The sequence below is a fragment of the Alligator mississippiensis genome, chromosome 12 (assembly GCF_030867095.1).
Source record: "Alligator mississippiensis isolate rAllMis1 chromosome 12, rAllMis1, whole genome shotgun sequence".
In the NCBI taxonomy this organism is placed as follows: Eukaryota; Metazoa; Chordata; order Crocodylia; family Alligatoridae; genus Alligator; species Alligator mississippiensis.
In genome coordinates, this window is record NC_081835.1 from 47,944,305 (window position 1) to 47,968,413 (window position 24,109).

Consider the following 24,109-nt stretch of genomic DNA (forward strand, 5'->3'; position numbering starts at 1 on the left):
ATAGTACTTGCCCAGACTGCAGCAGATAGAAATCTATTCTTGAATCTAGCATTTCCTATGGGCAGCTCCTATCCTAAATTGTTTCTAATTTCAGGCTTTCCTGATGCTATAGTGATAGCCTTGTTCTTTTCCTTAAAGCAGAGAGGGGCTTGTGTGCAAGTTTTCCTGGCCTTGGGAAGAGAAACTGCACAAGTGGATTAGGCAGAATCTAGCCAAGGTGAGGGCCACAGGCTCTTTGTTCCTTACAATGGATCTCTTGTTGGCACTGAACATTCTAATCAAGTATGCTATTCTTTTTCAGTGCATAAATGTTGGCAATTAGGATTCTGATTCACCTGGCATATCTCATTATGGGAAACTGGCCTTTTCATTCCAATATTGATTTCAATTTGAGTTTAGGATTCAGGTCTTGTGTTAGCATCACATGCTTTTATAAGAGCTACATCTATACAAGTTTGTATGGACATCTGGCTTCTTTGTTCAATTTAGCTTTACTATAATTTAAGGATCTCCTTCAACTCTCCCAGCTCAAGTTGCTCCCATTTGGGGGGCTGCTGATGGCTATATGGTTGATGCCATTTTTGGCCCAATGGAGCACTAGGTTTCAAATGAACAGTGTTTCTTCAGGGCAGCTCAGCTAAAGCACCTTACTAATGATTCTGGATTATGTGCAGGAGGCTGTGACCAAAGTACAAGGTTATGCGGCTTGCTAGTGGCTGATCCAGAGTCAGGCTGACTCCTGCCACTGCCAGTAAATATCAGGTTATGCCTTATGTCATGATGTTGCATCTTGTGGCACAGAAATCTAACCTCAGATCATAAATTGCAGCTCCTTTGGAAATCTAATCTAGCTAACTGGTTCAGGACAGGAGTTCTCTCAGTAATTTTTTTTTTTTTTGGGGGGGGGGGGGGGGGGGGGGGATGTGGGACTATCACCACATACTCTATCTTCTCCTCTGGGGTTCCCACATGTCCTCAGTACATATTCCAATGGTGTGCCAGTTGGAAGGGTGACAAGTTTGTAGAATGCTATGTGGACAACCGAGGAAAAACATGTAATTAAAAGCACCACAGATTAGTGAGGAGTATGATCTTTGGCCTGTTAGAACTACAGTTTTGCCTCAGACACAGAGCCACTGGTTCAGAACCTACAGGTAAAATATAGTGCTCAAAGAGAAAACACTGCTACATACTATTATTGGCATTGTTTCTTTGGAGCTGTGGTTTCCACTTTTCTTCCACAACAGTCGGAGGTGATCTGGGTTGGTTAGAGGCAATGTTGTTCTCATTGTCAGCTGTGGGGCACAAGACATGAATACATTAGTCAGAGGTGGGGGACAGGCATTTCACTAGGAAGGAAACACATGGTGGCCATGTGCTGGGATGGTCTAGGTCAGTTCTTGTACTCTCAATATCCTCAGGACAGTAAGATAGGAACAAGCTTAAAGCACAGAAAGGGAAAATGGTCTCCAATACTTTTTACTTTTACTTTCCTTTGTTAGGGTAACCCTATTCTACTATATTTTTCTGTAGGTTTTTAATAGTTAACTAACAGTAGAAAATGATGTTTTTAACCTTGCAGTGCCTCTATTCTCAAGGTTTGTCCAAGTGCATGTATGCAGACACACACGGCATATTGCCCCAAATCTCCTTAATGCAGCTGAAATAACAGCAACTTGTTTTTGCTTTAGTGTCACTGATGCCATCAGCACAGCCTCAGAAGCGCATCTGTTAGCTAGCTGTGACTGTAGAGCCAAGAGATGACATTTAGAGTGTTTTCAGTGGGGCCTAAAACAGTTGTCACTTTAATTTCTGGAATAAGAGATTTTTGTGAAGGTAAGTGCAAAAATAAAATTGAAAAGGAGAGGGTTTTAAGCAAATTTGATCGCTGGTTCTTTTCTTGATTTATTTTTTTATCCCCTTAAGATCCTACCTTGTAGCAACCTTCCTATCTTTCCAACTTCTGAGTGGTTGGAGCCACACCCTGCTGGCATCCCTGAGGCTCTCCAAGCACCCTGGTCTCCCCAAGTCCTCAGCACTGCCCCACTCCCCCAGGGGTGGTGGTAGGAAGGGGAAGCTGGAGGAGGGAGAAGCCCAGAGACTCTGGCAGCAGCAGCAGGAGAGCAATGTAGGTAGTGACACCCAAACTAGGAGCCTGAGGGGGCCACAGGTCAATCCCTTGGGGCTGCATGCAGCTCATGAGCAGCCAACTGGGCAGCCCTGCCCTGGGGCTTTGGAGATATGGAGAAACATACATATAAAGCACTCAAATATTTCTGAAGCAATTTAAATTTGTAGAGCTTCAGTAGTATAAGGGCAGACAGAACAGCCTCCCAGCTAAAGTATCCCTGAGAAACACTTCAGAGTCTGATATAGCTTGGACTAATTCATAGGACTGAACACAGTGCGTCCTCTGTCTACTCAGTTTTTATAGCATTTTCAAGTTTATTAAAGCACTAGAAACATTACATCTGCCTATACCCTATGCTATCCTCAGCCTCCTGGTACCTGAAGATCTTGTAAGATTAAAAATATGTTTTTCTCCACCACAGAAAACCAGGTAAAAATTTCCTTTGGACCTGTTCATTGCTGCCCCTAGGCTGAATAACCTGCTTACTGTAGTGCTCAGTGATAGGACTTCCTGTAAGGCTGAAATCTGATTAACTCTTCTTGGTTTGTAACCATTGTTCAACTCTCCCTTCACCTCTTATACCTCATATAGACTGAGAGAAAGAGTCCCTCTCTGCCTGCTCCCCCTCACCCCATCCTGCACCAGGGTAAATTCAGTTGCCACAAACCACCCTACTTTTATCCTGCCTGGGGATTGCATTGGCAACGTCCTAGGCCAACAACTCACTGGATCTCACTCAAGAGAGAGTCAGGAAATGGTTGAAAATGGAAGAGAATACCGCCTCAATAACTAAACTGTGATTCTATAGCAGACGAACAAATAATAGGGCAGGGATTTAGTTGTGGGCCTGTCAGGGGTATCTCTCTGCCTATCTAAGGGAACCAAGACCTTACACAGTGTACTCAGAAGGGGATGTCCAGTATTTGGAGAGCCTGATGCTGAGCTCCAAGACCAGAGAGTCAAGTCAGAAAGAAGGCAACCACACAAGCCTTTGTGGGAATGGAGAGGAGAAAGGAGAAACAGGAGACCTTCTGCAAAATGCTGGAAATCAGAAATGACTGGCTAGATTTTCCCAAGCTCTGTTTATTCTAACTGCTCTCTTGCCAGCAGCACAGATAGTATGAATTTTGCATGTCTGCTGGTAGCTAATGAGATAGGCCTTGTGTCTGTTTCAATTTTGTTCAGGTAAACCCCATTCATGTGACAGCCTTCTGGTCCTGGCAAGGGGAAAACTGTATTTCCCTTTTTAAATCTATTTCATAATATTAGGAGATTTATTTTGTGCAATTATCCACTGGCATTTGATATGGTGTTAATAGGATTTGTGCAGTTCATTCTCATCCTCTTTTATCAGTCAGGTTGAGTCTAGATAGATCACTCTTCTTTAATTTCTCTTCACGCCTCCAATCCTTTAATCCAGGTTCAGCCTTGTTGTCCTCTTTATTTTAGCAGTAGATTGCAAAAAAAGGCATTATATGGTAGCACTAGACCTGAACAAAGTACTCTAAAGGGAGTCAAAGCTGTATATTGCACAGTATAATTACAGAACAAATTCCTTTGCCTTGTATTCTGCTGTGCTATTTCTGCCTCTCAGTCTCCAATTTACATTCTAATTGCTTCTTCCCATTGTGTAGCTATTTTACAGAGCTATAATCTTTCCTAATTACCTTTTAGCCTCCAGACTCAGCCCTCTGCATGATTCAAGTGCCAACAAAGCCCTGTTCTTACTCTTTGAGACTAGCAGCATATTCCCTGTCTTCAGTCACTTGTGTAAAAGGGTCTAATAGACTTATCATTTTCAGCTGGAAGATTAGATATTTACCATAAACACTCTGAAAAGACTTCAGAAATGACAATTTAAACTGGGTTTCTCCATGCCCTATCAGGAAAGGCATTCAGCACTATCCACAGTCCTATCAGATTGCTGCATGGGTGGGATGCAGGTGTAATACTCTAACAGACATACTGTCATGATGCCAGATTCCTCAGTACAGTGGGGCAAGTGGGAGCTTAGTGCCAGCACACACCATGCTGAGGTGTCACTGCTTTTTCAGTGAATGCATTCAGTAAAACACTGAAAGGCCTTTGCCACTCAGTGCATAGGGACACTGTACGAAAGGCAGTGTCCTGTTTTGATGTATAGGGTGAAATGCACTGATTTCCCATATTGAAATTTATACTGAAATAAAAACTCTTGAAAACAAAACAAAAATAGGAAAAATGGAAGCAAAAATGTTTTGAGTGCCCAAACTATTTCCCCCCAGAAATGTTTTTTGCCAAATAGTCAAGAATTCAATGACCAAATGAAGACACCATATTGACTCATATACCACACATACCTTTCCCCTCAAAATCAGCCCACCTCATCCCCCAAACTGGAGTGTGTGTCTTAAGCAGAGAAGCTGACTTCCTGCCTAGAGTAAAACCCACACTGCTTTGATTCCTGCTCCACAGTACAGCAGCAGTGGCATTACTATTATTATTCAGGCAGCTGAGTAAGTCAATTGATTTAATGGCACATTGTTCTTTGCAACTGTTAATGATCATCTTTCCTTTTTAATGATCTTTATGTTCCAATAATCAAGCTAAACTGTCACACCATGGCTTTGAACCTTGGTCCTCAGCCTGCCACCCTACAGCTGATCACCCAGGCTGGTCAAGGCTGACCTGAAACCACCAGCAGAGTCTAACCCTCCACCTGCTCCCTGTCACTGTCATGGCTGGCTGGGCTCAACTGACCCTCCAGTGGAAATATATTTTTTTCTGCGTTCTGCCTTCCCAAAAACCAAGGTGTATGTCTTATTTGGGGGCATTTGGTATATGAGACACTCCAGGTTAGTGTTCAAATCTCACCATCCTTCCTAAAATGAAAGTTTCATTCTCTACACCACAGCTGCAGCACGTATGAGCAGGGAAGAGTAATAATGGAGACAAAGGTTCTATTGACTTCAGGGAGAAACTCTGTTTTGCCTGAGTCTAGGATGGCTTCTTCTCAGCACAGAAGATCTCCATCTGCTTTTTGGATCTGAACTCCACTGAGTGGATTGGCTGATGACTGCTAATGAAATGATCAGTTCCTAGATACTGTTGGGATAAATGAGAAGAGAGTGGTGTGATTTGATACACAACATATGAAAACAATGTACACTTTTGACCTACCCACAGAAAGTGATTTGCAATACCCATTAAATCACTTAAAGAGCCCTGTGCTCTGGGAGTCACTGCCCCATGCTCTAGTTCATCTAACTTTTTTTCCCCTGAGAATGCCAAGTGAAATTGCATGGTCTTTAAAAATTGTAAGCACAGGAAACTCCACTGGCACAATGAGAGGAGTTGGCATCAGGTGAAACTCTGTCATTCAACCATATGAATTGGTTGTGCCCAACTTACCTGCATGGGACTGCATGTGTTCCAGGAGATTGTTATAAAACTGGAACTGGATTCCACAAGCTCCACAGGTGTAAGGTTCTGTTCAGAAGAAATCAGTTCAGAACAATTATATAGAATATGCAGAGAAATAGCATCTCCTGAATTACAGCCACAGAATCTGATCCTGCAAGCATATCTCCATGTCCTTAATTTAAACATGCAGGCCCCTGGGAGTTACTGGAACTACACACATTTAAAGTTAAACACATCCACAAGTGTTTGCAAGATTGGGTCCCTTATCAGACTAGTGGATGATTATAAAGGCTATACATTTACATCCAATTCACAGCTGCTTAAAATTATTTCTTTTTATAGCTCTTTGTTCTTTTGTGCCTTAAAAGTTAATTTAATTTTAGATCCAGTTTTTTCATTTCTAGCTCCTGACTCCTTTCTTGCGTCAGAAGGCAGATCTCTCCCCTATCCCCTTTTCCCACCCATAGAGGGAACTGGGCTGTGACAAATCCCACTGTCCTCAAGCAACAGGGGCACTGCATGGACAATTAGGTCTGTGCTTTCCTGGCCACTGGACAAGCCTCAGTTCTGTTGGGTGGGCTGAAGGACATTAAGCTCAGCAGCCAGGGTATGCAGAAAGGCTGAATAGGAATACAGCACAAAAAAATGAGCTGCAGGCAGGTGGCAGGGGAAAGGGAACAGGACATGGAAGGGGCTGAGCAGAGCACAAGAGCCAAATTCCCAGCCAGTGGAGAGGGATGGAAATGTTTCTAAGCTGTGTCTTGGTCAGTGAGTATTTGTGCACACAATTCACACCTGACCATGAACCAGCTGAATGTTTTTAGCTTACTTCTATCTGAGGAGAAGCAAAATTGAAAGCTTAATTTGTCACTGAGCTGGCTTGAAAGTGTGGGCTTCCAATTCAGTTTTCGTATTAGTTGCAGCGTACTGACTTTAAGATGTACAAGACACCATGAATAGCACCATAATTATTTAAAGATTTAATTCTAGACGTTCCTGTATGCCAGCATACTTGCACTACTCCTTTGTGGTATCATGCTTCATAAGAATAATATAAGCGCAGTATGTGACCTATGTATATAACTGACTGCCAGGCACAGAGTAAAGTCTGGTGTTACAGCATGTTCATAGATTCATAAATGGTAGAGTCGGAAGGGACCTCAACAGATCATCAAGTCCGACCCCCTGCCATGGTAGGAAAAAATGCTGGGGTCAAATGACCCCAGCCAGATGCCTATCCAACCTTCTCTTGAAGACCCCCAAGGTAGGGGAGAGCACCACCTCCCTTGGAAGCCCATTCCAAGTTTTGGCCACCCTTACCATGAAGTTTTTCCTGATGTCCAGCCTAAATCTGGTCTCTGTCAGTTTGTGACCATTGTTCTTTGTTTGCTGCGTATCCCTAATGAATCTGTAGGTGGCCACAAGATCACCTCTCAGCTTTCTCTTACAGAGGCTGAAGACGTCCAGGTCCCTCAGTCTCTCCTCACAGGGCTTGTCCTGTAAGCCCCATACCATATGAGCGGCCCTCCTCTGGACCCTTTCAAGTCTATCAACATCCTTCTTGAAGTACGGCGCCCAAAACTGGACACAGTACTCCTAACTGCAGTCTGATCAATGCCGCACAAAGGGGAAGTATCACCTCCTTGGTTCTATGTCATACATCTGTTGATGCATGATAAAGTGCAGTTAGCTTTGCTGATGATTTTGTCACATTAATACTCATGTTCATCTTGGAATCCACTATGACTCTGAGATCCCTTTCCGCTTCTGTGCTGCTGAAAGGGTCACTTCCTAGCCAGTAGGTGTGCTGGATATTTTTGTGCCCTAGGTGCAGCACTCCACACTTGTCCTTGTTGTACTACATCCTATTGTGTACTGCCTACTTTTCTAACCTGTCCAGGTCTGCCTGCAATCATTCCCTACCCTCTGGAGTGTGTACTTCACCCTACAATTTAGTATTGTCTGCAAACTTGGACAGAGTACACTTCACACCCACATCCAAGTCACTGATGAAGATATTGAAGAGTACAGGACCAAGGACCAAACCCTGCGGGACCCCACTACCCACATCTTTCCAGGTCGATAGCGACCCGTCTACTACCTCTCTCTGGGTGCGACCACTAAGCCAATTTGCCACCCACTGGACCATGTAAACATCTATGTCACAGCCTCTTAATTTATTGAGGAGAATAGGAGGAGACATTGTATCAAAGGCCTTGCTAAAATCCAAGAAAATGACATCCACCTCTACTCCTGTGTCTAAGCATTTTGTGACCCTGTCATAAAACAAAACCAGATTGGTCAGGCATGATCTACCTGCTACAAATCCATGCTGGTTGCCCTGCTGCCTTATTTTTCTTGCTGGACTCCCACAAATATGATCTTTCATAAACTGTTCAAAAACCTTTCCAAGGATGGAGGTGAGACTGACTGGCTTAAAATTACTTGGATCTTCCTTCCTCCCCTTCTTGAAAATAGGGACCACATTGGCCGTTTTCCAGTCCTCCGGGACCTGACCCGAGCACCACGAGTTCTCAGACAGCCGCGCCAGTGGTTCTGCTATGACACCGGCCAATTCCTTCAGTACTCTCAGATGTAGCTCATCTGGGCTTGCTGACTTAAACACATCCAGTCCATCCAAGTGACTCTGCACCAAGTCAGCGTCGACAGTTGGTGCACTGGTGTCCATCTGATGCCCTTCTAAGAACCCATTAGGAGACTCATCTTGAGACCCAAGTGCAGGCCAAGTAGGTTTACTCCTCCTTGGTAGCTTCCCCCTGCTTCCACCACCTATATGCTTTCTTTTTTGCCCTTAGGCTCCCCTGGATTTCCCTGTTTAGTCAAGGAAGTTTTTTGGCTCCTTTCCCTCTTTTCCCTCATACTGGGATAGTCTCCCTCTGTGCCCGAAGGATTGCTTCCTTTAGAAATAACCGCCCTGTTACAGATATGTATCTAAGCTTTTAGGAAAAAAGATATAGTTTATTACTGAGATATCACATACCTCTTCTAGATGTACAACAGAAACAGCAACCATGCCAGAAGGTCCAGATTGCTTATTTCCAAAATATATGCAAGACTGTCTTGGCTATAACTCCAGATAACTCCTGACAGCAGATAGCAAAGAGCAGCACTTAGAACAGAGCTCGATGTGTGATAAAGCAAAAATGAAAAGGCTTCTTACACTGAAACCTAGGGAGCTATCTATCAAAGACAAGAACACCCAACTACCTGTGGGCGCACACTTCACACAAGACAACAACCACTCTCTCTCCAATCTCTCAGTTCTAATCCCCAAAGGGAATTTACAAAACGCCCTTCGTAGACGAGCCTACAGACTTCACTTCATAAATCTACTGGATAAAAACAATCATGGACTAAATATGGACATTGGATTCACAGCACATTATAACCTGCCTGCCATTTGATAACCCCAGGTAACCTGTCTGCATTTTACCAGCTACATTCTATCACCACTTAAAATCCCCCCTTTTCCCCACAACTACCTGTTTCACATCTATCGTCTCACAGGGCCTTGATCCTCACTGTTATGTATTTGCTTTTTCACAGACCTGCATTTTGCATACTGGCTTCCATTCCACACAGGACAGCACCCAAAGCAACAACAAACTCTTCCTGTGCCTGAAGAAGGGTGTTTGTACCCAAAAGCTTGCAAAGAACAATTTTTCCACCTATTTAGTTGGTCTAATAAAAGATATCACATTTACCCCAAGAAAACCTTGTCTATGGAGAAGAGAGTGGTTTTTACAACTGAGTAGAATACATTTAGAAGTTCTGGCAATTTGGGTGGATTGGGAGCAGAAAACTGTTTGGCAACTTGTAAACTATCATGCAGTTTTGGAGTCAATGTGCATTTATATTAATGGGACAAATCACGTGTCCTGGTATCAGCTTCAGGCTGCCAACAAGCTGAGGAAGACAGCAATGTTTTAATTTATTTTGGTGGATAGTTTTTTCTTCAGTACCAAAAGCACCATAAAGTTTAAAAGGTTGAGATTCTAGTGCTCAACCACTGAGCAAGGGCTGGATCCTGTGTCAAGTGCTGGGAAAGTGGAACTGTTTGAATGCAAGTGCTCCAAGCAGTCAGCCAGCTCACTGCATTTATTCAAACTCAGATACAGGGCATCTTTCTGGAAGTACAGCACAAAATAAGAGAATCAATACATTTAACAAAATTTAGTACCCTAAAAAGTGCCTGCTTCCCTTTTTATTTTCCTCATCCATTTCTTTTTGTCCTCCTCTTCTCCTGCTTCAAGTTCATCTCATGTTTTTGAATGCCAAAACATTTTACCTGTTTCCTGTTTCCTTTTCTTCTCCACTTTTCTATTTTTAGTCATGTCTTGTCTTTTATTTTTCTGTATTTTTACCTCCTTTGGTCCCCTTTTTTCTTTTGTTATTAATTTCCCCCTCTTCAGCCTCCCTCATAACTGCCTTCTGAATTCTTGTAGTCCTCCATGATTCTTTGCCCTGTCTCTGAACTCACCTCCATCACAAATCCCTTTGGTCTCCCTCACAAGAAGCCTCTTTAACCATCCCCACTGGGTGAATGGCTTACCGCTTCTGAATCATTCTTGAGTCTGCTAATTCCTGATGATTTTTCTCCTGAGCCTCATCCCACATCCATGTGCTCTGCTCTGAGACAGAAGGGTCATGCCCGAGTAACCAACCCATCTTTTTTAACCCACCTGGCCTTATACCTTCCAAATTGCTCAAAATGCTCTACACAGTTAAGGCCAGCAGCTAGAGCTGCTTGGGAAAAGTATTTTATTTCCAGTGACACTGAGCCACAGAGCTAACTCCAGAAGTCAGAGGTTCAGGCAGTCCCTCCAGGAACACACACATCCTCAGTGGACCAAAAGTTGCTACATTGGCCAACATACAAGGGAATGCACTGAGGACCTACCAAGCTAAAAAAACCCATGAATTCCTACAGCTTGAGAAAAAGAGCCAAGATTCTGAAACTGGGAACGAGAGTAATTCCTGGTCCTCTGGGGACTGGCATGAGAAAATACTGATAACCAGTGATCCTGGTTTTCTCTGATAAAAAAATGGCAAATTCACTGATAAAAACACAACAATGCAAATTCTCTGATTACCCCCCCCAAATCTGTGAAAGGCCACTATATATATAGATATCAGCTGAACACAATGTTTTCTTGATGTATTTACAGTTTTAAATCAATTTGGAAGCCTGCCAGTGCCTCCATCACTAAAATAAAACCAATTTTAAATTTTGATTTGATTTTGGGTTTTCATCATGGAAAATCAAAGCTCCTGCTAAGACCAGTCTGTACACCCCAAAGAATTATGCACAGAAAAGTTCAAAATTATGCACAGGAGCACTCAAAATTATGCAAAATTAATTATTTTTATTTTTTATAAATTAAACAAAATATAACATTATTTGAACCTTCTTTAGAAATGTATGCAAGTACTTTGTATAGTTGGGGGGGTAGGTGTGGGGTGTGTGTGGGGGGATTTGTGAAGGTGTGGAGTTGGTGGGTAGGTGTGGGGTTTGTGGGGGAGGTATGTGGGATTTATGTGGGGGTTGTGAAGGTGTGTGGGCAGTGTGGGTATGTCTGGGGGGTGGGTATGGGAGTATGTGGGGGGTTGTAAACTGTTGTTGCGGGGTGTGGGGGCATATGGAGTTTATGGGCAGGTGTGGGGGAGTGTGGAGATGTGCGTGAGGGTTTGTGGGCAGGTGTGAGATTTATGGTGTACAGCCCCCACCACTGGTGGCTCAGCAGCAGCAGGCCCTCAGGGCACTCATAGCCGTGGCAGGCAGAGCCCTGGGTGGCGCACGCCTCTGGCTGAGTCCCAGAGCCTGCATGTGCTGGCCCGGAGCCAGCCCAGCCTACTGATGTGAACCTTCACACCAGGCTGGGCTGCCTCTGTGTCAGCACATGCAGACTGCAACACAGCAGATGGGAGCCGTGCACCATCAGGCCGGGTGGACTCCATGCCTTCATGGGCAACGTCCCACTGGAGTGCTGGAAGCCCCATGTGGAAGCACGGAGTCAGCTGGCCTGGCCTGATGGTGTGTGGACTGGGAGCCGTGCACCATCGGGCTGGGCAGGCTCTGTGCATCCACGTAGGGCTTCTAGCACTTCAGCGGGAAGCCATACATGGAGGCATGAAGCCCACCTGGCCCAGTGGTGCACAACTCTGTGCCTCCATGTGCAGCTTCCTGCCCAGCCCAATGGTATGCATCTCCTGGTCCATGTGCCATCTGGCTGGGCCAGCCCTCCATGTGGGGCTTCCCATAGACACCTCCCCGCTCCCTCAGCCTTCACCCACACACCCCTGCCCTGCCCTCCACCCCCATTGCTGGCTCTTCTCACAGCTCCCATATCTCCCACCCCCAGGCCTGGCAGTCACTGCACCCGCCCCCCCAGCCCCACCCCCACCCCCAGCACTGTCAGTGCCCCCATCCCACAGCTCCTCAGCCCAGCAAGAGGGGTCCCCAGCCCCCTGCAAACCTCACTTACCTCAAAGGCTCCAGGAGGAAAAGTGAACCTGAGCCAACCCCTGGCTGACAGCTCAGGCCCCACCACTTTCCCCTCTCCCTCCCACTTGGGACATGGCCTAGGGTTTGCCGTCCTTTTTGCAAGAAGCTCTTGCAGGCTGCAACTCTGCCAGCCTGCAGACGGCTCTTTGTCAAAGTGGAAAATCCGTGGGTTTCTCTGTTAAAATGAAAAATCCACATTTTTCTGTTAAAAAGAAAAGGCTGTGTTTTTTTTTTCTGTTTTTCTGTAGGAAAAGGAAAACCAAAATCCCTGCTGATAACACACCCTGACCATGGTGTTCTAGATGGACTAGACAATATGGTTCCTATTTTCCCTGCAGTCCATCTGAGATGGCCTGTTCTGCTGTGGCGAAAATCCTTTTCTCTGGGTGGGTTTACTACATCCTAATTTGGACACATCCCTTCTTGGGTCCCTTGCGTGACCCATTTCCCTTGTGTTCCTTCTTGGACCCAGACCTGCTGTCTACAACCTTTTCAGGAACAAGGACTCTGTCATCTGCCAACCACCTTTTAAAGTCACACAAATCCTAAACCCATTCCAGCTCACCCACAGCCACAACACAGGCCAAGGGTCAAGTCACGAGCCTCTGCCTTATTTGCTGAGATGACTTCCATATAGCTCCTTCCTTTAGTCTTTTGAAGCCCTCAGACTTTCCTAAGCCCCTGAAATCCAATCTAGCTCAAAGAACAGGGCAGCTTTACCTGTTCCTAGTTCCTGTCCATTTGGCTGTAGGCTGCTATTTCCTATCTTCATCCTAGTGAGGGGATTACAAAATGGAACTGATCCACAGAGGACACAAATTAAACTACAGGTTTTCTCTGAGGTGATGAAGTAGGTACTGCTACCCCTCTCTCCCAATTAAAGTGGCAACAATTAAGTGTCTGTGATCCATGGAGAATGAGACGCAGTATATCACTGCTCTGCCCTGAAAGAATCCTGGCACTGGCTATAATCATCCTTACACCTACAATATGAGCATTGCACCCCTCACAGGCTTAGCTCTGTCCAGCTTATAACTCGTCCATCATCTCACATTGGTGCCATTTGTTCTGCCAACTTCATTCATCTTACTGATCCTTTTGAGTCCTTTAGTTACTGTCTTCATTGCTGAGCTGAGGCCTGGAATGCCCCTCAAACATCTTCTCTTTTAAGCCACATTTTCTCCACACCTGTACCACTTGTAGTTTAAAAAGAAAAGGACTAAGGATGAGACAGTGATTTCTTCTCAAATCTGTACCATGGTCTTCTAAAAGTGCAGACAGTTTGCTTCTGTTTGGTAGTCACAGTTCACAGTGACCACTCATTACAGGAGCTACCTCAGCTGATGACAGTGAACTGATGGCTGAGAGGGAGCCTGTTTTAGGCCTGACGTGATCTCCAGCACTCCTTTTACCTGGTTGCAAATAGTTGTTAATGTGTGTACATATGTGTGTGTGCATGAGTGTGTGAGAATGTGTGTATATGAAAGACAGACAGATAAAAAGAATTTAATGCAGTCTTTAAGGAACAAGAAACATTCAATCTGCAATCTAGTTACATATTCATCTATATCTTAGCAGCATTACATACCTATGGGCTAGGGCTGTGTGAAGCTTTGGTTGCTGATTCCACTTGGCAGAGATTTGGCCTGATTTGGTGGATGAATCTCCGAATTCAAATTGAATCAGGAGACCCTTTAAATCTCTCCGAATCAAATCAATTTGGAAAGATTCAACAATTTGGCCACAGACACAGCTTTAAATGTTTTTTCTACATACTTCAAGGTATCAGGCGGCTCGTGAATGCTGAGATGCTGGGGTGGATGAAGTGTCCCACAGGAGCGCAGGGGGCTCCCCAGAATACTCAGCAGCAGACCTGGAAGTGGACCAGAAGCATGGTGCTCCCCCGTGCTCCCCTGGGATGCTCCATCTGCCCCGACATCACAGCGTTCACAAGCCGCGCCTGGTACCTTGAGGTATGTAGAAAAAACATTTAAAGCTGTGTCTATGGCCGAATCACTGATTCTTGGAATCAGGATTGAATCTTCAAATGTGGATTCGGCCAAATCAAATCAGGACAGTGATCTGAATCAACGAATAAAATCACTGTCCCCGATTCGGGACAAATCCAAATCCGAATTGAATATGGCCCGTTTTGCACACCCTTACTATGAGCTCCCCAAAATGGGAGAGACTTTGCAGAATCCAGAGACTCATTCAGCTCAACACTAGCAGATCTGTTCACTATGAAACTGGAAGTCTCAACTGTTCACCAGATAAGTCCCAACACATGGGGTTCTCAATGGTCACAGATAGATGACATTTACTTCTTTGTCAGTGTTCTGTCTAGTCAAGTCTATTTTCTCTTTAGTTGTTCCTCTCCTGGTAGAGACCAGGACAAACGGAAAGACCCATTTGATAAAATAAGGTCATTTGGGTTGGAAGGACTGTAGGTTTAGATTCTGGCCATGTACCAGATCTTTCTTTTTACTTACCCACTACAGAACCAGAACGTTCCAAACGCGCAGAACGCCAGGGGAGGCCGACCCTTCTTTTCAAACAACTCCTCGACATTCTAACATGCATGGACTGGGAAACAATGAAATCCAGTGTATGGACTGGAGTGGAGTCGGAGTGTACCCTTACTGAACACACCTTAAAATGTAACTATGGATAAGATACTACTATCTACCGTTCTTTTTATGACCTCAGTACTCCTAAAAAAAGTTGAATTCTGCAAACTCTTAAGGTTAAAAAAAATAAAATTAAACCACCCATATTAAATACTGCCCCCATTACCAAAGTGTTAAGCAATTGTGCAATCTCATTCGCACCCAACACCACTGACTTTAAATACTATAACTGTGGGCAGGTATTACTCACTCATCTTTGTAAAGTAAACTTTGTATGCAAAAAAAAAGTGTAAGGGATAAACCTGCACAGCTAGACAAGAAACTGATTAGATGTAAAGGGGTGTGTGAAAGAATATTATCTGCAAGACTATGGACCCAGCCCTTTGAGACCAAGTCAACACAGTGGCTGAGGTAGCATACCACTACATTCCTGACACCAAGGGATAAGAATGGCCAGAGATGCTGTGCAACAGCAGATTTGTAGCTATGCCTGATTCAACTTTCCCTCATTATATAGTGCTGTAGGGAAGCCCCTACAGAGTAGGGATGGGTGATATGCTCAGCCCCACGTGTCTCACTCCTAAATCATGCCCGTCTCTTTGTGTAACACAGCCTTGCTCAGGAGCTTGTGCAATTGCAGAAGTGGAGATGGGCCCTGACTCTTACTGAGCAGAAAGTAAATTGGATGGACAGACTGGGCTTGGCTTTGATGCTAACACCACTGCTACCAACAACTTTACTTCGTGCTATAGATTCCATACGTCTTCCTCAAGAAAGCATGTCTGATGCCTAAACAACAAATGTCATATGGGCCAGACCCGCCTACATAGCATAGGACAAAAGTCCAGAAGAATATATGTTATACCTGCATATCATTCTACATCTGGGCTGTATGACACAACACAACCCTTCCCCTATATCTATCGGCCACTCCCTCTCACCCATCAGTTCTAGCATCTCTCATCAACTCCTTTTGACTTCACCTCAAACACTTGCACTCCTTTCTTGAGGAGCAGCTGTTACAATGCTTCTCCTTCCTCCTTTCCCTGACAACTGCTCACTTGTTCTTTTTAGGGCCTCACCAGTTTCTCTACTCCTTTATTAGAAGAGAAGCTGATAGCAGAGAGCTCTGGACTGGTGTGCTGGCAAGGAAAGGAGGGATCCCCTGTCACCTTAGCCCCCCTGTAGCCAGGGGTAAGCTCTGAAAGCAATCACTTCTAGCACAAAACCAGAACGGTCTCCTTGGATTCTGGGGAAAAGGAAATTAGGACTTAAAGCCTGGGTATGTCTGGCAAGAGTATGGAGTACGGCTTAGCAAAGACAGCGAGGGATATGGACAGCACACAAGAGAGGTGAAATTTTAGAACAAAGGCTTCACACTACTGGAAATCTCCAAAATTCTCCAGCCTCCTCCCCATCTGATGATGGCCAGGAAACTTTGGGCAGCTGGGGTGCCAGCCAACAGCTCCTAGTCCACTGACTCTGGAAAAACAAGTACTGTGCAGAGTTACTCTCCATGTAGCAATAGAAAGCCTTAATTCACACATGCCAGAGTCTGACTGCTCTCCCATGCCCAGGAGATTTCACTTGTCTTGTGGCAAAATATTCTAAACTACTGAAAGTTTGGAAAACTACTGACAGATCATTTCCCATCTTCCAACAGGGCTAAGAGCTCTGAGGCCCTTATTGGTTCAGGCACGCTGGGACATGAAGACTAAAGGGTCTATCCTGGAAATATGCAATTTCCTTTTTGAACTCATGTGGACATAAGGAGGTAATGACAGGACAGCACAGACAAGCAACATAGAAAAAGGCCCTGTGATCATCTTTCTGGGGCAATTTTTAAAAAGTTTCCCCAAATTCAACCAAATACTGCACCAGCCCTGTGGAACCCCTTCTCTCCCAGCACTGTAGTCTCCCCGCTCTTATGAAAATAATAAACCCATCTTGAACCTTTGATAGCATCAAAGGCTCTGGCTGCCTAGCACAACATGAATTCTTCCCCCTGACTCCCTGGAAGTGTTTCATACTCAGTCATACTCCCATTTCTATCTCCTTTTATGATCCATCTCTCTTTCCTTTCTATAAGCCCAGCAGGCCTGGGTAACCTTGACTAGATGGCCAAGTTCTCTTTTAAATGTAAAAGTGAAACCTCCATAGGAATCACTAGCAGCAAAGCCTTGTGCATCTTGCTAATAGCTCTAACATAATATGCAAGCCTAGTTTATATGCATTTATTTAATGTGCCTTTCCCCAATAGCTCTATGTACTTTTACCAGTATTATACAAGACCAAGAATTACAAATCTAAAGCCAGGAAACAAATTGACCACAGAAGTCAGCTCTGGCAAGAACAGCATTTGCACAGAGGTCAATTAAACCAACAACATTCCTATGCCAAGCACCTGCCCTCCATGGCTAAGTTGGAGAAAACAGCTGAGCTTAGTTTGGGGTTGGTGAAGCTCATGAAGTGGAAGGCATTTAATAGAAAATGCCAATCTCCTCCATTTTGAACCCCACACTCAACCATGCCCATTGCTTGTGATGGTGGTAAAATCATATGGGAAAGAGGCGGCTCCTTCATCCTCCCAGTTCCTTAATGGAGAGGATACACATTTGATCCTGTTCGTCAAAATTCTGATGAAAAATAATGCCAGAAAATTCCCAGGAAGTTTTTCTCATAAGTTATTTTCCAATTCCTCTACTAGCTCTAGCCCTAAACAATGTACTCCTTGATTTATAAGGGCTCCTTGTCTATCCTTCTGCAAGTCCAACCAGAAGCAAATCACCCTGAAAAATGTCACCCACAACAGAGCAAGATGATAGGATGCCTAACCAACCCTTGGCATTTCTCATGAACAGTAACTCCTGAAACAGTAGCTCCTGCTGGCCCCTACCCTTTGAAAACCAGGGCCAAATGGCAGGCTAGGCAACATGCTCTCAAGGGTTGCTAAGGCCTTTGTAGGATAAAATCGACACCTTAAAATCCAGGCAGCAAACAGTCAGAAACAAAGTGGCAGACCCTGAAGCTCCAGTATAATATGCTCTCACATGGTGAATGGTCTCATTTTCAGGCAGTGGATTTTGCGCCCACTTAAGTTTCTAAATAATCTTAGGATGCAGGGCAGAGTGCATTATAGCTAATCTGCTTGGTAACCAACTGGGTTTTTCAGATATCACTACAATTAGCAACAGAGAAATCCCACTTGTTTTTGAAATCTTTAAAGGAGAGAAAGAAAAAGAGAGAGGGAGAAAGAGCGCAAGAAAGATTCTTTCGCCACTGCCATCCCTCAAGGATAAAAATAAAATCAACAAGCAGGACTCTTGGGGCATCTCATGGTTAAGGACTAAGACCCTAGACTGCGAATCCTGCTGGGGTGATACCTCGTCAGATGAAGCAATAAACCAAGCAACAACAACAACAAGGATAAAAGTTATAGGATAACACAACACAGTTACCCTGTCTATTAAAAGTGTGGGACGCTCGTTAGCTTTCCCTTCTCTTGAAGAATGAGTGACAGCAATCGAACCTCAAAGTCTACCTGGAACAATCCATTCCCCACTCCATCATTTTCAATCCCTCATTATCTTCCTATGCACCTTCTCATGCAGGGGAAGGAAGGGGGGGGGTCTCAGCTGTTCCTGGAAAGTGATTATAATAAGTCAAGCCATTACAACACGCTTCCTTGTGAAGGTGTGAAACTCAAAACTGGGTTCATTTTTAGTCTTCAAACACGGGTGTATTAAAACAAGCGTTCTCCATAAATTTGTCATCTGCCTCCTCAAAGGTTGAAAGTGATTCAGAAAGACACAGCAGCCATGCACAGCACCACAACTCGACTAAGAACCCTGCATTCATTTCTATCTCATTTAAACCCTAAACAATAGCCACAGAAGTGAGGCATTTCATTTTTTTAATTATTACTGGCCCAGTAATAAAAACATTTATTCATGAAAAAAGTACTAATAGGGCAGGACAACCAAGGCGGCTAGGTGGAAACACCCACCAAGGTGCACCACAAGACATCCATGGCACTTACTTTGTAAAAGCGGGAAAGGATTTGAAATCAGGGGACTTGCGGTTTCTGTAAAAAAGAAAGAGATTTAAACATTGAGACTGGGAGAGACCTTGCTGCATCCTACACAGGTCTGGACCCTTGCTCATCCTTCTGCCTATGCCAAACCTCCAAAATTAGCTGTTGCAGGGCATGGCTCTCCATTTATAGCAAATGACTACATCTCCAGGAACATACTTTCTCTCAGTGCCTCAGTAAGCTTCCCACGAGTGGCTTCTTTTAATGTTGGTAGCATTTCTACCTTGAAATGTCCACAGACATTTTTTTTCCAAGTTATACCCTAATGCTAAATATACAGGACTAGGACTGAACCACAAAAATCAAGGCCAATACAAGAAACTCCAGGCCTCCTCACAAAACCTTTGGCTGTGAACCTTGACTGGAAACCTTCAGACTCAATGTGCAACCTTCTCCCAACTACTATGCCTGGCAGACTGCGGAGAAGACGATGGTCAAATCCCACTCTGGGGATGAGTGATAGCATAGGTGATAAGGTAACTGGTCCTGTATCTAGAACTGGTGCCTGTGTTCAGAGCTGGATTATGGGACTATGACATGGAATTATCCTGCTGAACATCAAACATTTGCAAGTTTCCTCCTTTTCATGACATAGCCACGGTAAAAAGGAATGGAAATCCTGAAATGCTCAGTAGCTTTCAGTCAACAGAAGCCAGCACCACAGAAGACTGGAGCATGAGCAGGAAGCATCATGCTAGCCTGTAAAGCTGCCCAGGGCAGTTTCGGACATGTGCAGGCTTGCTAGTATGGTCACTGATGAGGAACCCTGCATGTTGAACCTATGTGGAGGGGGGCAAACAACAATAACGGAGACTGGCCCAAGTTTTAAATTTCTGATGAATTTAAGAGCCTCATTCTGTGATAAAATCCTGACTAGCACTGTCTTGGGGAGGCTTGGATATCAAGAAGGCACAGAGGCTTCCTGCTAAGTATTTCAATGTGAAAAAGCCCAGTAATGCTAAAGAGGACTTTAATCAGCAGGGGGCCAGCTGACAATGCATGGATGGATGGACTGGTGGTGGTAGGGAAAAGGCATGGATGGACAGCACTATGGGAACTGCATGAATGGATGGCACTAAGTAGTATGCCGTGCAGTACTAGGCACAGAACACTGACAACTCTTAAATCATTTCTACTAGTTGATGATGAGCAAAGGATGCCTCTTGGAACTGCTCTTCATTGCTACTTGTTTCTAAGAAGGTCCTACACCGCATATACAGGATTCTACTTACTGCAGCTCTTTTCGATTTTACTCTGTCTCCCTCTCCCCTCCAGTGTGACATTTTTATTTAATAAAATACAAGCATGCTTGATGATCCATCCTACAGCTTCAGTTAGAGAGCTCTATCAGCCCACCCTAAAGGTAGCTAAGGTTTGTGTCAGTCACAATCAACACTGTCCATGTCTCCCTTTTGAGCTGGGAGGATAACAAAACCCTCCGATTCTCAATAAAAATCAATACGCTCTGTGTGGTATCATCCCTTCATCTTTCCAGGCGAAACGCAAATAACGCACTGCATGGACAAGTGGCACTTTTTATCCAAAATACCCTCCCAATCCTTATTATTAAGGTATTGTCTCTGTTTGTTACTCTGCTGCGGAGAGAGAACTCTCCTGGATGTCTTGGCCAACGGCAAGAGTTCAGGAGTTATACACCTCTTTCTTTTCAATACATCATAGAGTTTAAAGCCAGAAAGGAGCATCAAATCCTCTCATCTTGTTTTCTGCACATCTGACAAAATGCAGAAATTACTGCATTTTGTCAAGTTTCCCCTGTACAGGCAGTCCTCGACTTACAATGTTTCAAGTTACAACATTTCACACTTACAACGTTTATAAACTGACAACCTGTTTCAACTTTCTGACACCAGTTTCGACTTTACAACAATTGATCCGACACAACGCCATGCCAGCGAATAAGTTTGCTGCATCGCCTATCTCCCTGGAGAACATCTGTCCAAACTTGCTCGGACACTTTCTTTAAGAAAGCAGACAAGACTCCAGAAAAACCTGCAGCCGAGACTCTTGAGAAGACTCCAGCTAAGAACCCTTCAAAAAGTCCAACCAAGAGCCCTTCAACAAGTCCAGCAAAGTCACCTCAAAGAAGTCCTTCCAACTCAATACGATTGCTATTTACAACATAAATATATTAACGTAGCTATGTGACTCATCTATAATAGATTGAGTACAAAATTCTGGGTTATTTTTTTAGTGAAAATAGGGTATTGGGCCTTGGTTCAGGAACAGTCCCCCCATTTATAATATTGTTTCCTATGGGAAAATCAGTTCCGAGTTACAATGTTTAGACTTAAGATGTGGTCTTCAAGAACCAATTGTGTTGTAAGTCTGAGGACTGCCTGTATTGAGACTGATAATTTGTGTCCAACTAAGGCAGATAGTCTTGATTTGAAGATATCAAGAGATGGAGAATCTACCACCTCCCTTGGGAGTATGTTCAAACTGTTACTTACCTTCATTGTGTAAAAAAAGTGTTCAATTTCTAATTTGAATTTGTCAGGCTTCAGCTTCCAGCCACTAGTACTTGTATAGCCATTAAGTGCCAGATGAATGAACCCTTTAGTACCTGTTATTTTCTCCTCATTAAGGTACTTATGCCTTGTAATTTGGACACTGCTCCTGTGTGTCAGCATCACACGAATGTAATGTTATACCTGCCCTGCCTCAGCTATTTTGAGAAGAACCTATTCAAAGGTCAAGCGATTAGAAGATCTTCAGTAATCCACAGTTACATTCTGAGGTTCTGATAATCTCTTATTCTGTATATTCTCCATAAACATGAAGGGTTTTTGCTTGTGACTATGCCATGTTGTCTTAGTGGCATTTTCCTCAAGCCCATCACTCTTGTGCGTCAGTCTGAAGACTGCAAACCAAAACTAGCTATATGTGTGGCTATTTGGTCCCAGTGTAGTTATGACTTCTTATAGCACTGCTACAACATTTCGCAGGTTAATTGTTTTACTGCTTTTCCCAATGAACTGATGCCCTCTGGCTGCAGAAAAACTGGCAGGATTTGGTTCAGGCTCAAGGTCAGTGTTTCCTTCTCCCTGTCTGTTAATAACTGGCTCAATGTATCAATATTTGACTAAGTTGGAGACAACCCAAATGCAGGTAAAGCACTGAACGGGAAGTTGTCTCTGGAGTCACAGCTCTAAGTGTATGTGTCTACTGGAGTCATTTCTGAAAAGGAACACAGAATGATTCCTTCTAGGCTGGGGCCTTGAGCTCTGATCAAGCCTTTCTGGTGCTGTCATGTCTGAAGTGCAATTTGCCTTGCAGCATAATCATATAATCAGACAGCCATCCATGAGGTGAACTGGGCTTGTGAATAAAAAACAGAAATCTCTTTCCCTTGGGCTTAAAGGGATACTGTCAACCAAAAAAAGAAAAAGATGGCTGAATTTATTTCTGATTGTGGGTTACTAACAGACATAGGCCAAATATTCAAAACTAAATGATTTTACATCAACACTGACCTGTTTTTGAGACTGAAAAGCTTTTGGGGAGGTGGAGCTACTTGACAACATTTCCAAGGCTTTCAGCAAATATTGTATTGCATATTTATGTGCTTAGGTTAGCTGCAAACTTTGCTGCATTTTTTCCAGAGATTCTTCTTTGAATTTCAGGTTGGTTAGTTGACTGTGATCAGTTACAAGTCACATGATGTAAGTCTGCTTCTCCAAATGGCTGAACCATTGTGATGAGGAGAAGCCATTTTGACTCATTTACAAGAAGTGGAACCTTTTTTTTTGAGATCTTTCTGAGCCCATCCGAAACCAGCTGACAGGGTGCAGCACCAGAGTGTGTCTGCACTACTCCTTGCAGATGGAGGGATGTTTTGATGAGGCCACATCCTTCCTGACAGACTGCTTGAGATATGAGGGTGCATTCCTTTGATGATATTGGAGGAAACAACCATACGTCAAAGGTGTTGGAGAGTGTCACAAGTCACCTCTCCTGAAGAAACATGGTTAAGCAGAGGTTCTAAGGAGCATCGGGGAGACTCAGTAACTATTTTGTTGTTTGAAAATCACTAATTTTAATCTTGGTTTTACATTTTTGCTACATTCCCTGAAGAGAGTTTTATTTTCACTGGTTTGGATAATCTTTAAAATGCACTAAATTACAACAAAACATAGGCACTACACCCAATTTGGTCCTCCTTTTTGCTAAGCAGAAGCATGCACTATATCTATCACGGGAGGTTTAGGCTGGATATTAGGAAAAACTTTCCCATTAGGAGGGTGGTGAAGAACTGGAACAGGTTACTAGAGAGGTGGGGAAATCTCCATCCTTGGAGGTTTTTAAGGTCCAGCTCAACAAAGCCCTGGCTGGGATGATCTAACTGGGGAAGGTCCTGCTTGGAGCAGGGGGTTGGACTAGATGACCTCCTGAAGTCCCTGCCAACCCTAATTTTCTATGATACTATGCACATTTATGCAAAGAATAATAGAGATTAAGTATCTGAATAAATGTATGTTAAACTATACAGTTTATGATGTTAGCAAATGCTGAAAGAAGCATTTTTGATCATGTTTATTTTAGGCTGCATTTAGATGGCTTTTATTCACTGATCAGTAGAAAACAAACTTTCCTGCTTTTTCATTTTGCAGTTGGTTTCTTTACTTTTAATTAATTAGTTTAAATGATGATATTGTTTCTGTCCCTTGCTACCAGAACTAAAACCAAAATGTGACCAAAATCAAGTTTCCTGCACAACAGAACTCAGTCCACTAACATCTGACAAACATGTAAATGCTAAATTTTCTCCCCTTTAAAACTCTATAATAATAAAGATACTGACTGAAGCACATGTACTATTTTTAAAATGCAAGTTGACTGAAGTTAAAAATGTTTCCCCTTCACTTTATATGTAAAACACCTACAGTTATGCAGAATTGCTTTAAAATCTCATGTAAATGATTTTAATGTATTATAGTAAACAGAATCCTTAATTTGATTTTCAATTTAAAATTTAAACAGGTTTATTTTTAAAAGATTTTTTTTTAAATAAAAAAGAATCTGTTTTAATAGTCTAATATTTATTAGGGGTCCACCGATAGGGATTTTTGGGCCTGATACCAATAGCTGATTTCCGATACAGCATGGAGAGCAGCGTCTAGCTGGTAAGTCTGCTGTGGTAGAAGGGGAGGAGGAGGGAAGGAGTGTTGCGGGGCAGATCAAGGCCCCCATGGTGAGGGAGGGAGTGGGGCTGGGGCAGGTACTGCCCAGCTGGGGTGGGGCGGTGCATGGGGCAGAGCTGCGGCTTGTCTGGGTGACGCGGGGTGGTGGGGGTGGCTCCTGCCACT

The 24,109-nt window shown here is 43.8% G+C and overlaps 1 protein-coding gene across 19 annotated transcripts in view; it reads right to left on the reverse strand.

Annotated features, from left to right (window-relative positions):
* Nucleotides 1-24,109, reverse strand: part of ZNF618 (zinc finger protein 618) — a 275,207-nt gene that overhangs the window by 10,646 nt on the left and 240,452 nt on the right. For 18 of the 19 annotated variants that reach the window (XM_019475707.2, XM_014602702.3, XM_019475706.2 and 15 more), the window contains 3 exons: nt 18,729-18,773; nt 5,522-5,599; nt 1,194-1,295 (listed from right to left, as the gene is read on the reverse strand). In XM_019475707.2, the coding sequence (XP_019331252.1) occupies nt 1,194-1,295; nt 5,522-5,599; nt 18,729-18,773 (225 nt within the window). The remainder of the gene's footprint in view (nt 1-1,193; nt 1,296-5,521; nt 5,600-18,728; nt 18,774-24,109) is intronic. The other variant, XM_014602703.3, reaches the window with a different exon arrangement.